The following is a 15,326-nucleotide window of genomic DNA, read 5'->3' on the forward strand; positions in this document are numbered from 1 at the left end:
CTTTCATCTTCAATAATGATTCTATTATCTGTTAGCTTGCACTCAGTAAATAGTTTGATTCTCATGCCAACTAATATGACCAAAAACAATTCAAAACATCTAATGATATCTTGCTTACCACCTATGCTTTCTATTAGTGTTTTAATTTGTCATTTTCAAGAATACAAATAGATTAGCTTAGTTACTGGTCCTGGTACTAGTTTGACTTTGGGCACAAGGGTGCAGTTGATGGGTTAGATCAATTTTTTTGGGGTTGGGGTCATTTTTGGTTCATCTGTACAGAAATATAAAAAACAGAAATGCATATATATCTGCAACTGTAATAAAGTTCAAATATACAACACATAGCAGCCACAATTGGTCAAAAAGCTTATGGATCATTGGAAGAAACACAAATATTGGCACTAGCACTTGCTCTCACACTTGCACTAGCATCCGTGTTAGCACTAGCACTGGATTTAACATTCTTAGGTTCACTTGTTGGCTCATTGTGAACATCAAGTGAAACAAAGCATGAAGATGAAACATCCAAGTCAATATGCTTTGGCTCAATATTCCACTTTCTTGTGGCCACTTTGTGTGTGAGGAGCTGCAAGTTTGATAGTACATACAGCAAGTCCTCTGCCTTTTTTGAGTCCAGTTGATTGTGCTCTAGTAAGTGGATGAAGTAGCTTTAATAATGAATTAGGGTTTAGTTGATATCAATTTTATTAATGCATAAGGGTTCAATTTATGCTTATTGAACTGTGCATTGAGAATTCTTATGCTAGTTTTCTTAGTGTTTATAACTTTATATTGCTAGTTGAACCTGATTTTCAGTGTTTACCGGCCACAAGGCAATTTACCATGTTTTTTAGTTTGGGAAATGTGCATGAGCGTGGGCATGCATGTCAATGCATTTTCAGCCTTTGATTGGTGAGAAGCTTATTTTCTGTGCTTATGGAGTATATGGAGTTGATCTTTGTACTTTCACCACTCCATACCTCTGATCAGAATAGTAAATCAGCTTGATTTCAGCAGTGTACGTTATTTTGATGCCCTGTTTTATTAAGTTTAATTCCCATGTTGTAAGCCCTAGATGGTAGTACCTCAGGTGGAATATATTTGTATGTATTTTATTTTGTGAAGCTAGATGGCTTAATAATAGTTCATACACATATCATTCTAATAGATATTGGTTAGCTCATTACTAGACCCAACGCATTTCATTAGCTCATTTTGACATCAAACAAAACTATTGTAATCAACCATTTTATTTTGAACTAGCTTCAACATTCTGCCAATGGCTTGCCTTACCACATGTCAACTGAAGAAATGTCAATGGAGTTTGGTTATGCTGACTGTTGGTATCATTCACTTCCTTCTGTTTCATATGTTTGCATGCATTGTAGTTAATATTGTGGTTGAAGATTTTATGCTCTAACCTTGCCCACTTTGGGATTTGGGTGATCAAAACATGTGAATGCATTTCATTTACATTTTATATTGAAAAATTTCAAAACAAATGTAGGGTGGTATGTTACATAGTATACATCCTTCATTTCATTTTGAATGTGGGTTCTTGATGCAAAAGTGGATATAATTATTTCGAATTTCAGCACAATGTAAACCTTGTAAAATTCACAAGATCAATGACTAGGAATCATCTTGGATGTATTGTCACCATACTTATATGATTTAATAGTATAATAAATTAATAATAGAATAGACAATAATAAATTATAATATAATTTATCATTGTATAGTATAAATATAATAAGAAAATTAGTAACATATAATAAATACTGATCAATATAATCATATCTATTATATATGATTATAATATAAATATAATATAATAGACGAATGAGAAATGGTAAAAATAAACTCAACACAAGTATTATTATAATTAGTTCAATAAAAACTAATTATTGATAAACATATATATAATAAATAATTATTATAAATTAAAAACATTATTATTACAATAAAATAAATGATAAACTCAATAAAGTAATATAATTATCAAATAAGAAGTCGATATATGCAAAGACAAACCGGACTACAGTATCATCACCAACAGACATGACTAATCACAGGAAAAGCTATAAGAAGTAAAAAAGATAAGGAATGGTGGGGGGAGGATTTACACACAATATTTTAATATTCCCTTATACCCAGAATAGGATACAAAGCAGAGAATTCACAGTGATTGTAAAGGGAAGAATGGAATCAGCATTCAGTGTTTTTTATATGAATATCTCTATGTTCTATATCAGGGAGACATCTGCGGAGAATGAGAACAGTGTTAACAGTTAACTTCCAGCCAATGAGAAAAGTGATTGGAAGTATCTGGGCAAACACGTCAGCATTGATATGAATATCAGATAGAGGAGATATGGAGATAGGAAGGGAGTCATTTATACAAAGAGTCTGATCAGTAACCATGAGACTTAGCAAGCAGCCAAAACTTGGGAAGGAAAGTTCTTCAACGCCTCTTTCAATCTAATTAGCAAATCACAAATGGAGACTATTTGATCACCTAGATAATTGGAAAATTAATCGCACATATTACTACCTATAAAGGCTTCATCATACATGATTGGTGGTTGTTCTTCAATCAATGCAAACAGAGAGTGGGCGTAGGAAGTGAAGATGGGAAGAAAGGAGCACTTAATACGGAAGTAGAATAGGCGCAGCCAAAGAGAGTTATTGGTAGTTGTTTGGGGAATACAAACAAGCCAAGAGGACTTCGTGGATAAGAACCATTACGGAGGCATGGGGGATGGAGAGAAATCGACTTGTATGCAGAATTAAATCAGGACTTAAACATATAGAGTCAGCGGTTATGTTGAAAAGAGGAGAACCGATATTATTAATAAAACAATCTACCATAATGGTGGTAATAATCAGGAACGGCTCCAATATGTACAGATGTATGAACACACTAATCTAAAACAACATTTGAGGGTCATGGGACAATATGCTGTATAATTACAAAAGTCAAGTCAATCTTAAAACATTCGTAGTCTCAGAGCCATCTTTAGGCTAAGAAGTCATTAGTGGTGAGTGTTATATATAGGAGGGAAAACATATATGTAATCAGAACTTGTATAGTAAATGGACACTTGCATCTATTACCTATCAAATGTAATTTCTGTATATCCAATGATTGATAAGTAATGTCACAACTGTGGGAAATATTCATCTATCAAACATTAAATAAGAAGAATTATCAGACACAGTCTCTCTTCATTCCATCCATATCTATTTGCAATCAGAAACAAAGGAGAAGATTTATTGGGGAGGAGGAAACTCTTGCAATAGGGAACTAAATTAGTTATTTAGACCAAAGATCATTAGAAACATATCATTAGAAACATATGCATATCTATTATTGCTCAAGAATAATTACTCCACCTTTCTTTGGAAATCAAATAATTGAACAGGAGTAATATTACAAAAAAGCATTGAGCTGAGGAGTGAAGTTGCAAATCCTCAAGGTCACATGTAGGGAACATTACATTGGAGTTCTTTAAGATATGAATTGTCAGGGCGGGGAGGTTGTCTTCAATGTTCATCAACAATTGTGGAAAGCATATTTAAATTAATGCACATCACATTCTATTGGGAAAACCTAGACTAGACTATTTCAAGGTCAAATATGGAAATTAGTGGCTGTCCTAGGGCAATTTGGGAGTGGTAGGAGCAAGTGGGAGGCATTTTGGAAGATTGTAGAGATTTGATGATGTATCAGATATGGGAATTTGATGCAAGATCTCAGGTTAATATTGGATATTGAGTTGATGGGGTGAAGAAGGTTTGGAAGTCAAATTTCACAAGGAAAGGAAATTAGTAGTAGGCACCAAAGGGAGTCCTCTCAAGCTAATAGTGTGAATTTGACTGTGGGAACATGACATTTGGAATGGCCTCAAGAAATCTACAAGTAGAGGAAGTCCCCAAGGAAGACTAGGTAGGAAGTTATAAGGAGATCTTGTAGGATTGGATGCTCGATGTGAATGAAGTGAAAAGGGGAAAACATTAGGATCCACCTTAAAGGTCAAGAAGATCTAAGAAAGAAAAGGAATAAGATTTGTGGGGATTTGAAAGAAGAGATGAACAAGAGGAAAAGATGGGGAAAGGATTGGAGAAAGTTCTTTATGTGCATTCATTTTTGCAAAAAGATGAAGTGAAAGCTTGCAAAGGAATAGTGCAAAAATTAATAGGTGGACTAGAGGTAGAAGAAATATTCACATTCAGTTTGAATTCCCTTAAATGTGTTAAAGCAAGGAATGCATGGAAATTGCCATAGACAGATCTCGGCACCAATATATCACTGATTGTATAAAAGCAAATTTCTGAAGGAAAAAAATTGAATAACATAATATAAAGTTAAACATAGTGTCACAGTCAAATGTCTACAATAGTCATGGATTATAAAATCCATGGAATCAAAAGTTCAAAACATATATCAAAATAATAGCTAGAGTGTAGAAGACTAAGGCTCAGAGTAGCCTATGTCGTACGAATACACCTAAGATAAGTCATGGAAGACTCTAGAGTCATCCTCTCTCCCCCTGTGTTTGAGGCTGAACCTTAGGGCATCCTCATCCTCACCCTCATAATCTTCATCATCAGACTCTGATCCATCACTCCTAGCCTTAGGGTCTTGCACTCGGTCTACTTGTGTTGTAGCCTCCTTGAATGCCATCACTATTGCCTCTACCTCCCAATCTACTTGATCAACCTACTCCATGTCTTCATCAACGAAGACAAGATCAACAATCTTTGTGTTACACTCTCATGTGGATCGACAATCTCTAATATAGTCAGTGATATAATGGTGCCTTGGATCTGTTTATGGCAAAGGTGAAGGTTGTAGTGAACAAAGTCAAGATCATTCAATTTTTGCACAAACAATGGAAATGCAAGTAAGTTTGTAGAAGCCTCCTCCAAATACTTCCTTTAGCTCCTCTTAATACCTAAGTGCAAGCTACAAAGTTGCACAAACAATCAACAATTGATATGGGAGAGCCAATTAGTTTGCTAATTTCTCTCTCAAAACCCAATACTCTTCTTTAACTCTTTTCTCTCTATCAAAAGCATTAGCAAAGGATGGAATGACCTTTTCAGGTCAAATAGATGTTATACGAAGCACAAACAATTCACTTAACCTTTTTATTTTATTATTTTTTTGCACTTTATGAGTCTTGCTGCTGGAGAGAGTCCAGAGCTTAGAACTTTGCGAGTCAGGAGATTTCTTGGACTTGGTGAGTCCATGGTGACTTTTGTTGTCGGTAAAATATATAGTGTAGTCAACGGGTAGAGTAGTATCTGAATGGGCCCGTGACGCTTGAGTCACCCCTTCGGAAAGGTATATGTACATGTCCGAGATGGACTTTGGAATCATCGTTGTAATCATTGGGATCATTGTAGTCATTGTATTCGGATTGTAATCAGCAAGTGCATATATCAATAAAGTATCTAATCTGCGTTATATCGTGTTATATATGTGTTAAACTTTTTACCCTGTACGGTAAACATTTGGTGCCATTGCCCAACAGACCTGGAATGAAGGAATGATATGAAGATTAATGCTGAATTTGGTAAACAAGGATAGGAACAAGGTGAAAGATAAGGTTGAATTACGTACAGCACAAGAAGCTTTAATTCTAGCACAACAAGTAGAGTGCAGGCAGAGGCTTCAACAGATTGCCGAGGGGCACTGAAGGGGCACAGATGGAGGGAGTGCACTCACCTAGTAGGTTGAGGAATGCTGAGGAATTGTTGGAGGAGACTCGACAACACTTAAATTTGGTGGAGGAAATAGGGGAAGAGTTCTTTAACCTATATACGCAGAAGGGAGAGTGTCCGAACGGAAGGGAAGCAACTCGCACGACTCAGAGTGCCAAGGGAGCACGAGTGTGGAGCGATTTCTTCGTTCCTGATACACCAGACGAATGGATATAGACGAAAAATAGAACATCACTTGAAAACCTTTCACCAAAAAACACGGTTGTTGGAAACAAGATTGTTATAGAGAACAACGCAAGAGACCAGAACAATGCGGGAGTTCAGAACAATGTGGGAGACTAGAACAGTGCGAGATTTTAGACCAGCATGGGAGTTCAGAACAGCGTGGAAGCTCAGAACAGCATGGGTACACAAGTACCTCAAATTCAAAGGAAAGTAACGTTGGCAGGTCCTAAAGAAAAATTACCCAAGTTTCATGGTGATGGTACAGTAGACCTTATCAGACATTGTAAAACGTGTGAAACCATATGGACGGCGAATGGTGTGACGAATGAGGATGACTGGGTGAGACAATTTCTAGTGGGGTGTAGCGATAGATTGGTTTTCCGACACTAGTCCTCAAAAACTCAATACACGGGAGAATGCTAAAAAAGAATTTATAGTACAATTCAAATTGCTCCGAGATGATTATGAAATAGTGGCAGAGATATATAGCACTAGACAAGGGAAGAATGAAACAGTCCGGACTTATGCCAGACGATTGAAAGAACTGATTGGAAAGATGGAGAGTCAACCAGCGAATGATTTGAAAAAATGGTGGTTTGTGGAGGGGCTACGGCTGGCTCTTAAAAAGAAGATGAAGATTGTACCACCGGCATCGTACATCGACGCATATACTCGTGCCATGGATTTGGAAAGTGAACAAAAAATGAGTAAGAAGAAAAAGCATAAATCCTTTGATTCAGATGATTCATCCTCGGAAAGTAGCAGTAGCGATGAGGAGTTGAACAAGAAGGTGAAAGCATGATAGAAAGACATGCTTCGGATGATGAAAGAATTCAAGAATTTGAAAAAGAATCCAGACACAGTAAAGGGAGAACTGTGGTGCACAGATTGCAAGGAGGATGGCCATACGAAGGGGTCATGCCCGAAGAAGTAGTTTTGTGATATATGTCAGGTAGCGGGACATTCCCTGAAGGAGTGCCCATTTAACTTGAAAGCAAAAGGACACTAGCAGGTACTACTAACGCAGGGAGCATCCAACAACAGTAATAACACGAGCAATGATGCAACTTCGGGTGGATATTGAAATAATAATAGACGCGAAAGGGGTGGAAACAATAATAACAATAACGGAGGCCGGAGTAGAATATAGTACGATGCAAGATGATGGCCAATGATACAGTGTCGGGCATGCAATCTTTGGGGTCACTTTGCTAGGGACTGTCCTACGAAGGAGGCGCCGTAGCTACTGTGCAGATGGTGTGGTCCAGGGGACCATGAAGATTCAAAATGTCCAAAGCAAGGCGTAAATCTATTAAGTATTGAAACGTGTGATGAGAAGGTACTGACGATCACACGGGAACAAGCGAGGAAATCAAAATATCCGAATGTAATGAGAGGTTACAAAAAGCCCGAATGGAGATAGAAAGGCAGACAAAAGCAGAGAAGTTACAAGTGAAGGACATTGCCGAAACATCAAAAAGAAACTTGGCAGAGCAAAGCATGGTGGAACAGATAATGCAAATGGAAGTGCTGATTAAACTAAATGACCTTCTCATGATGCCACAGTTGCGTACAGCTATTATAAATATGACGTCGTCCCCGAGAGTGACGGAGGAAGCAAAAGATAGTAAGGAAACAACGGCGGCAGCAATAGACCCGATGTTGTTGGCACTTACGACAGGTAGACACCTGGCAATGGTGGAGATGGGCATTCTGGCTACTGTGCTGATGGATACAATAGTAGATGGAGGATCAGGGATGAGCGTGTTGCCGGAAGATATTTGGAAAAAACTTGGACAACCAACACTATGGCTGCCTACTTTCCAGTTACTCACAATAGATCAGCATGGAATAAAGCCGTTGGGAACTTTGATGGCGTAGTCGGTAACAATTGGGATGCAACCCTTTTTACTGGATTTTGTGGTCATTCCATTGAAGAGAAGAGGGTACGACGCCATCCTGGGGTGGGGGTGGCTGGTGCAAGCAAAGGTAAAGCACGATTGGAAGCGAAACACCCAGTAGTGCAAGAGACAGTGATGACATAGGCAATTTTTCTTGATGATGTCACAGCTCTAGCATCTCGGGCTTGCCAAGTGTTAGGTTCGGCTAAGACTCAGGCATTGGAGTCAGTGGTGAAAGAGCTGGAGGGAGTTATATCCTTCATGAGGTTGGGTTGTCCAACTGCGTTTAAAGTTTGTTTTGAGGAGAGAGGATGGTCAGATGTGGAGACCATGGAGATGCGGTAGGACTGGTCCATGACGAGAGACCCTGAGATGGAGAGCCAGGTAGAGGCTCTGATTCATGAGATAGTAAAGTTATACAAGGAGGCGTACTACACTCTTTGGAGGAGTCAGGCGGATCAGGCAGTAGTTGAGGCCATGACTCTATCGAGTCTGAGGCCAAAGGCAATCTGCCTCGTTTGATGGACTACAGCTTAGACTCGGCAAGTCCTGCTTTGACTCGCAGAGTTCCGAAACTATGATACATACAACTACACCAGTAGTATAATCATGTCATACACAAATGCATCTAGATTGATGTAATGCATCGATAACATATAATCTTACCATCTCATTTGTAGCATAGGCCTTGCATATAACTGCATCATGCTAGAATTACCGGGCATCATGTTAACATAATTGCATTGCGTCTGCAGTTAGCATATTCTTCATAAGGTTGCACTATGCTTGATGTTATCTTACATTGCATAAGTAAAAGCATGATAAATAAGGTTATCAATAATATATGATTGTCGAATAACCATTATGATTATTATGGTAATAAGAGGTGTCTCTCACATACAAACCTCGCCCTTCCATCATGTGTATATTTATTGGAGATCACATCATTTTTTGGAAAAGACATTGAATTGGAGAATAAATATAAATCATTTCCTTTGTCGATCGCTCTGTTTAGAATTTTAGAGCTTGTATTGCCTTTGGCAATCATTGGTGCAAGTGCCATAAAGATCAGTTAAAGAGGACATCATACTTGAAGCATATTTAGATAGATTTATATCAGTGATGACTTCCATTGTTTAGAGCATATTAATATTGACATACTAGGTAGAACCAGTTGCACTATACAACACACATTTGGTATTGTACCAAGACGGCCTGCATGTTTGCATTTTACTCATTGTATATCAGAGACAACTTAACCAGGTTATTCTCAGTTGAGCATATATTTATCTGCATGTTGGATAAATTTTTTTTATAGATTGTTACAAAATCATTTTCATACTAGAGCAGTATATACATTTGGAATTAAACTTTATACAGATTATCAGTCATTATCATTTGTAAACAGCATATGCATTTGGATTTAAGCATCATTTAATAGAATTTGTTTATCGGCAATTTGTTGTATATTCCTTGAATTGTAAAACTACAAGTAGAGTGTAAAATATAGAAAAAGGGACATTATAGAGTATTGCATGTCTTCTATAGCAGAAATGCACATTGTAGACCTGTCACACCTCTGTTGTTGGTAAAATCTCCCACTTTGAAGTTTTAAACCATGTCCAAATACCTTGAAGACAAATCTCAAATGTAGGGATTAGGCCCAGCACTGTCAAAACAGACTTAAAACACACACCTACTCCCTGAAATAGTTTTGCAGGCCATAAATATAATCCACAACAGGAAAGCATATTATTTGCTTTTCAAACACTCATCCACAAAGACATGGAACATTACACAAGAGTTCCGCTGATCCCACGCATACCCAACATTCACTAAAGGTCATTAATTAGCAGGAAATTAACATACAAGAAGTTTGATACAATAAATCGAGTATATAGAAGAGACAATTTTTAACAGTACTTCATATTTCCTCCAAAATGGCACTACCCAACCTGCGGACTAGGCGGAGTGAAGAACCAAACTTAGGACAGATTGTTTTTTTTTGGTCATAATTAACTTTTTTAAGCAGGACCGGTCTGTGTTGCAGTTCTGATAATGCATCAAAGGACCAAGAATTGCCCCATTCGTGCTTTCATATGGAGATATCTACCTTTGTAAATGTTCAAACTACTCCCAGACCTCCAACTACCAACCACCCAGGATGGAGGAACCTCCAAAGAGAAGGTAGCTGCTCCTCTTTGGCCATGCCAGATCTAGAATCATTATTACTGGTGATTATTCATGTGTGTACAACACTTTGTTTGCCGTCCAACCTTCACAGTTCCCACCACTAATAAGATCCTCATGTTAAATTTAGAACCAGAAAAAGTAAGATGCAATATATAAAAAACACAAGATCAAATCAATACTAGAATTTTTTATCCTGAGAAGACCCTCCAGCCTGAGGGGGAAAATCCATCCACACTCAAACTAGATCCTTTGTTGAATAATTAAAGCATTCAGTACGAAGCTTCACTAACTAAACCAAATGAACAACCTCTTCACTGAGACTGTTATCACATAACAGGCATCTACAAAATTTGAACTGCTCTACAGAATATGGACTGCTCTTTTATGAATCAGATAAATCATATGGTAAACTAGCTCACCAATAATTACAGAGATAGAATGAAGTATCACTGAAACGACCCTAAAAAACTATCACTGTACCCTAGGCATACGATGATCACACAGACGATCTTTTCTCAGAGAGTCTGAAGAGATTTCATCACCTATGTGATATAGTGATCTCAGAATGCTCATGATAATTACACAAGCCACGATCTAGAATAAAACACACTCTCTTCTATCACCAAAGCCCCTCCTGACATGGAAGAAGAAATTTGTGCTGCCCAAAATGCATGATATCAAGAGATGCTGAAAAGATGATCAGGAAAACTCTCCAAACATCAAGTGATTGCAAATGGAAAGACGTTCATCTTTTACGGCGGTCGATACACTTTCTGTTGTGATACACATGCTACAAAAGATATATCGAAGATAGTATCTATATGAAAAATAAACATCCACCATTAATGAAAGATTGCACAACAACCTTGACCAATCACAGAAATAGAGCAAGAATTATTGACCACTGATCACTAATTCCCGAGTGCATAAAGGAAGACGACAAATGCCACCAAAAAACATTACATTTAGTCCAGGGTTAAGTCATTCACATCTAGAACGAAAGCAATGATATGAATAATTGATTCAATCTAATATGCCTTATATTGTATACACAAAACCAAGAGATGAGAGACACAAAAGGAATAAAGGAGATGCATGAAAGAAAATTGTCCAAAGGCACAAATGACAACAGTAATGGAACAAGCTGTTCCATCTGCACATTCCCCTGGCACAATAATGACCTATGGTATGATAAAGAAACCAATACAAGAGCATGTGGCAAATAGCAGTCATAGGAATACTCGCTACAAGAAGTGTAACCTCTTCATAGTCTTAGACTCTTAAGTAACATGATAGCAGAGAATACAAAGCAGGAGTCTCAGAATTAATACTGAAGCAATCATCGCAGGTAAGAAAAGTGTCTCCTGCAGCTACCAATCTTTGACACTCCCTCTTAGCAAAGAAGATACCTTTTCTTGGTTCTCATGTCATGGAGTCTCTAAACATGACAGTCGTAATGGCTACACCCACTATGAAAGAAACCAAAACTCTATTACAGAGTCCCTCAACATGATAGCATCGAGGAGTCACTCAACATGATGTTCATGGCTACTCCCATGTGTGAAATAAATACAAGCTCACGTTACAGAGTCTCCCAATGTGACATTGTCACGTTGTCTCTCAGCATGATATCCACTAAGGCTACTCCAATGAGTGGAATAAATACAAGCTCACATCATGGAGTCAATCAATGTGATTTTGTCATGGAGTCTCTCAACATGACATCCACTATGGCTATTCCCATGAGTGGAAGGAGCAACAAAGGCTTTCATCTCAAAATTCTTCATCTTAGAGAAAAACACATTACAAGGGCTTTCACCTCAAATTTCTCCATCTCAAACAAAAATGCCTTATAAGGGCTTTCATAGCAAATTTCTGTGTCTCAAAGAAAAAATGCATTATAAGGGCTTTCACTTCAAATTTGTTCATCTTAGTGAAAAATGCATTACAAGACATAATAAGAGATAATGATGCTGAAACTCCCTTCCTCTTAGCAGAGAATTTTTAGTGAGTGTAGTATTCTCATAGCTTTAAGTTTTCATAATAAATTACAGTTGATTCCAATTTATGACCAAACAAGGAGCTTCCGAAGCCACAGTGCTTCACAAGCTTTCTAATCCTTTGCAACCAACTTAGCAGTTTCCACCTACCGCTCAAGTTCCCTCTGAATCTTCAAGCACCATCCTCCTGACCTCCTCATTCAAGATTGCCTGCAAAGCTTGCCTTAGAGGAACAATTTTCAACACATTTCCAAAACTTTTGACATGCTAGAGTCTAGGACTATCCTCCTCGATCTCATCCTAGATAAACCTGTATAGAAAAGTTTGCGAAGCTACTAAAGTCAAATCTTGATTGACCTCTATAGCTGAAGAGTTTTTCCAAAGACTCTAGAACTTGTCCCTGTAACATTGTAACCCACTTAGCTGATATTTTTACTTCATAGAAGTCTCTTTGAATGTCATTTCGTCGTCCTAGAGGAACTGATCACATGATAATCTGATTAGGTTCTTTTTCATCAAGTGTCTTCATCTTTCTCAATTTCCTTGCAGAAGCAAATTCTCCATCCAAGGCTGAGCAACCTTGTTATGTGACATCAACTTAGGCTCATGACTGCAAGCTAAGTCTTCATATATGTTCATTTCGCCAGCTTTCATAACTTCCTCACTGGATTGTAAATTCTTGTTCCTGAATTTGATTGTGTATGTTTTTTTAGCATCAACGTTTCGGATCACACTCCATGATTCTTTCATTCTCTCATCTTGGTGATGGATCACAGAGTGTGATCCGAAATGTTGATGTTCGAAAAACATATAAAATCAAATCCAGAAACTAAAAATTATATTTCATATGGATTGTGGAAATCTGATAACGTGAATTCCTCACTGGATGTTTAGCCTCTTCCTCCTTGGAATTTGTTATGCGATATTGGGTAACTAATCCATCATCCTTTTGGTCCTTGAGCCATCCTGCAATTTTTAGATATTAATAGTAATTCATAGAATCAAACTACCATGAAGAGAAATATATAGACCAATGCTAAGAGAATACATGAATGACTATTCTGAAGTATGAATTATTAACTACATAAAAGATTCATGAACATTATTCCGGGGTACGAAATACTTATCTCTTGATTGTCTAATCTTCCTTACAATCCACCAATTGATCTTTCCCAATCTTTGCACCGAAAGATTTAAATCTCCAGATACAGCAAAATTTGTCGAGCAAGAGACCTGAAATATGTCAGTAGAATTTGATACAACCCTGCCTGACTTCACATCAATATGTTTGCCTATGCTGCCCCAAACATATATGTAGAACTGCTTGATTAAAGCAGAGATACCAACAACTATAAGGCGTCCAATCTTGGAGAAGAAGATTGGACTGCAGATTTTCTCCACTCAAGACTGAATGTTACTTTCATCTACTCCAACCAACCTATTTTTCAGTCTCCACAAATTGTAATAGGAAGACCCTGTTATACATTGTTTTTTACCTCCCTTAATGAGGATGATGAATAGTCATTTACACAATAGTTGCAAGCTTGAGTTATTTGTCTGTAATATGCAAATATGCATTTCCAAATTCACTGCTGACAGGAATCATTTTACGAAACAGAGAGCCAAATTCTAACCTTAAATCACATAATCAGATCTCAAAACTGTCGCAACAATGTACTTCAACAATTCTCATAACAAGGAGACCTGTTTTTCTGCGAGCAAGATTGACAACCTTAATGACTGAAAATTGAGTGAACATAGTTTGAAACTTAAAGAAAAATAGAAGGAAGGACAGACATTCAGCTAGTAGTTTGGAGCCATTCACAGCTTTCCCTTATCACTCAACGCCACCAAAATACATAGCCAGAGGAATCTTCTATGCTTGCACAGAAATGTTAAAGTGATCAGCTAGTATAATACGTTCTAAAAAAACTTATTTTGGATCAGACTTTATGCTGAAAGCCCTAATACATCCTAAAAGTCACAGTATCAATACTTGACACAAGGTTATAATAGGACATCAATTTCAGAGGGAAACATAATTTCTTCAGAATATATATCCTTTTGAATTGTCACATCGTTCTTTATGGGTGAAGTAACATGAACATTTGCAGTAATTGGTTGATGCTTTGGTCTTGATACACAATCTCTGACAAACAGATCATACTTGTCACATCTGAAAACACTGAAATCTAGAGAGACCCTTTTTCTTTGGTTCAGGGGCTGAATCTAAATCCCTCTCTCTATTTCTTTTGAATTTGCCTTTTTTCATTCACTTCATTTCTTTTTAGATGTATTGAGCAACAAGAACATGATCTTCTTCATGATGAGATTTTTTCGACCATTTCCTCTTGCATCTAATCTACATTCATCTTTAATGAAATCAACTCTCAAACGATCAAAGTAGTTTTATTCATCTCTTCCACTAATTCCTTGAATAAAATATTAGTAGGAATGAGGGACGTTGTTCATAGCTAGCAAAAGGTTTTTTTCCTCAATTGAACCACCAATAGCATTTAGTTGATCTTTCACTTCTATAATCTTTATGAAGGAGACAACTGATTCTCCTCTAGCCATTTCAAAATGAAGATGACGACATATCAAGGTGTGAGCTCTGCTAGTGTTGTTGAATTCATTTAAGCTTTGAAGATTCTCAAACATATCTTTAGTTGAATTCAACTTGGATATGATAGGTACAAGATTACCCTTAACAGAATCAATCGATATCTTCCTTGCCATGATATTATTCTTTCTCCATTGAGCTTTCTCAATGTCATCAGAAGGTTCAACTACATTAAACTTTACTTAGTTGAGAAGACCATTTTCTTCAAAAGCAACCTGGAATCTAAATATCCATGAAGTAGGGTTGGGTGGACCATCTAGTCTACCTTCATCTTTGAGTCCATTCACCATTGTTCGAAGCTGAAATAAAGAAGCTGAACTTTGATCTATGTTACATTTATCAAATACATAATAGTGTTATATATATATATAAAAATAATTTATTTAATTATTTAATATTTTCATATTATTATTACCGATTCATTAATATTATATTATTTATTTATTTTTATACTTTATATTCTTAATAATATTGTTTATTTATTAAATTCTCATGATTTAATAATCATTTATTATTGAATTCTATCTCAAAGAAGGGACATCACGTAAAGCCACATGCTACTTTTTGGGGCCAAGCCTATTTGAATTTCAGTCCAGATGTTAAAGTCTTATGATAATTCTTAAGGTCATATGCTTGGAGAAAGGGTCTGAT

General features: G+C 37.0%; 1 protein-coding gene across 1 annotated transcript in view; it reads left to right on the forward strand.

Annotated features, from left to right (window-relative positions):
* Positions 1–15,326, forward strand: part of RECQL3 (DEAD/DEAH box RNA helicase family protein) — a 280,411-nt gene that overhangs the window by 144,155 nt on the left and 120,930 nt on the right. Inside the window, exon 12 of the mRNA XM_089813828.1 lies at positions 7,458–7,461. Coding sequence (XP_089669954.1) covers positions 7,458–7,461 — 4 coding nt within the window. The remainder of the gene's footprint in view (positions 1–7,457; positions 7,462–15,326) is intronic.

Source organism: Cupressus sempervirens, chromosome 2 (genome assembly GCF_028749045.1).
Source record: "Cupressus sempervirens isolate cs-2001-9-10 chromosome 2, ASM2874904v1, whole genome shotgun sequence".
In the NCBI taxonomy this organism is placed as follows: domain Eukaryota; kingdom Viridiplantae; phylum Streptophyta; class Pinopsida; order Cupressales; family Cupressaceae; genus Cupressus; species Cupressus sempervirens.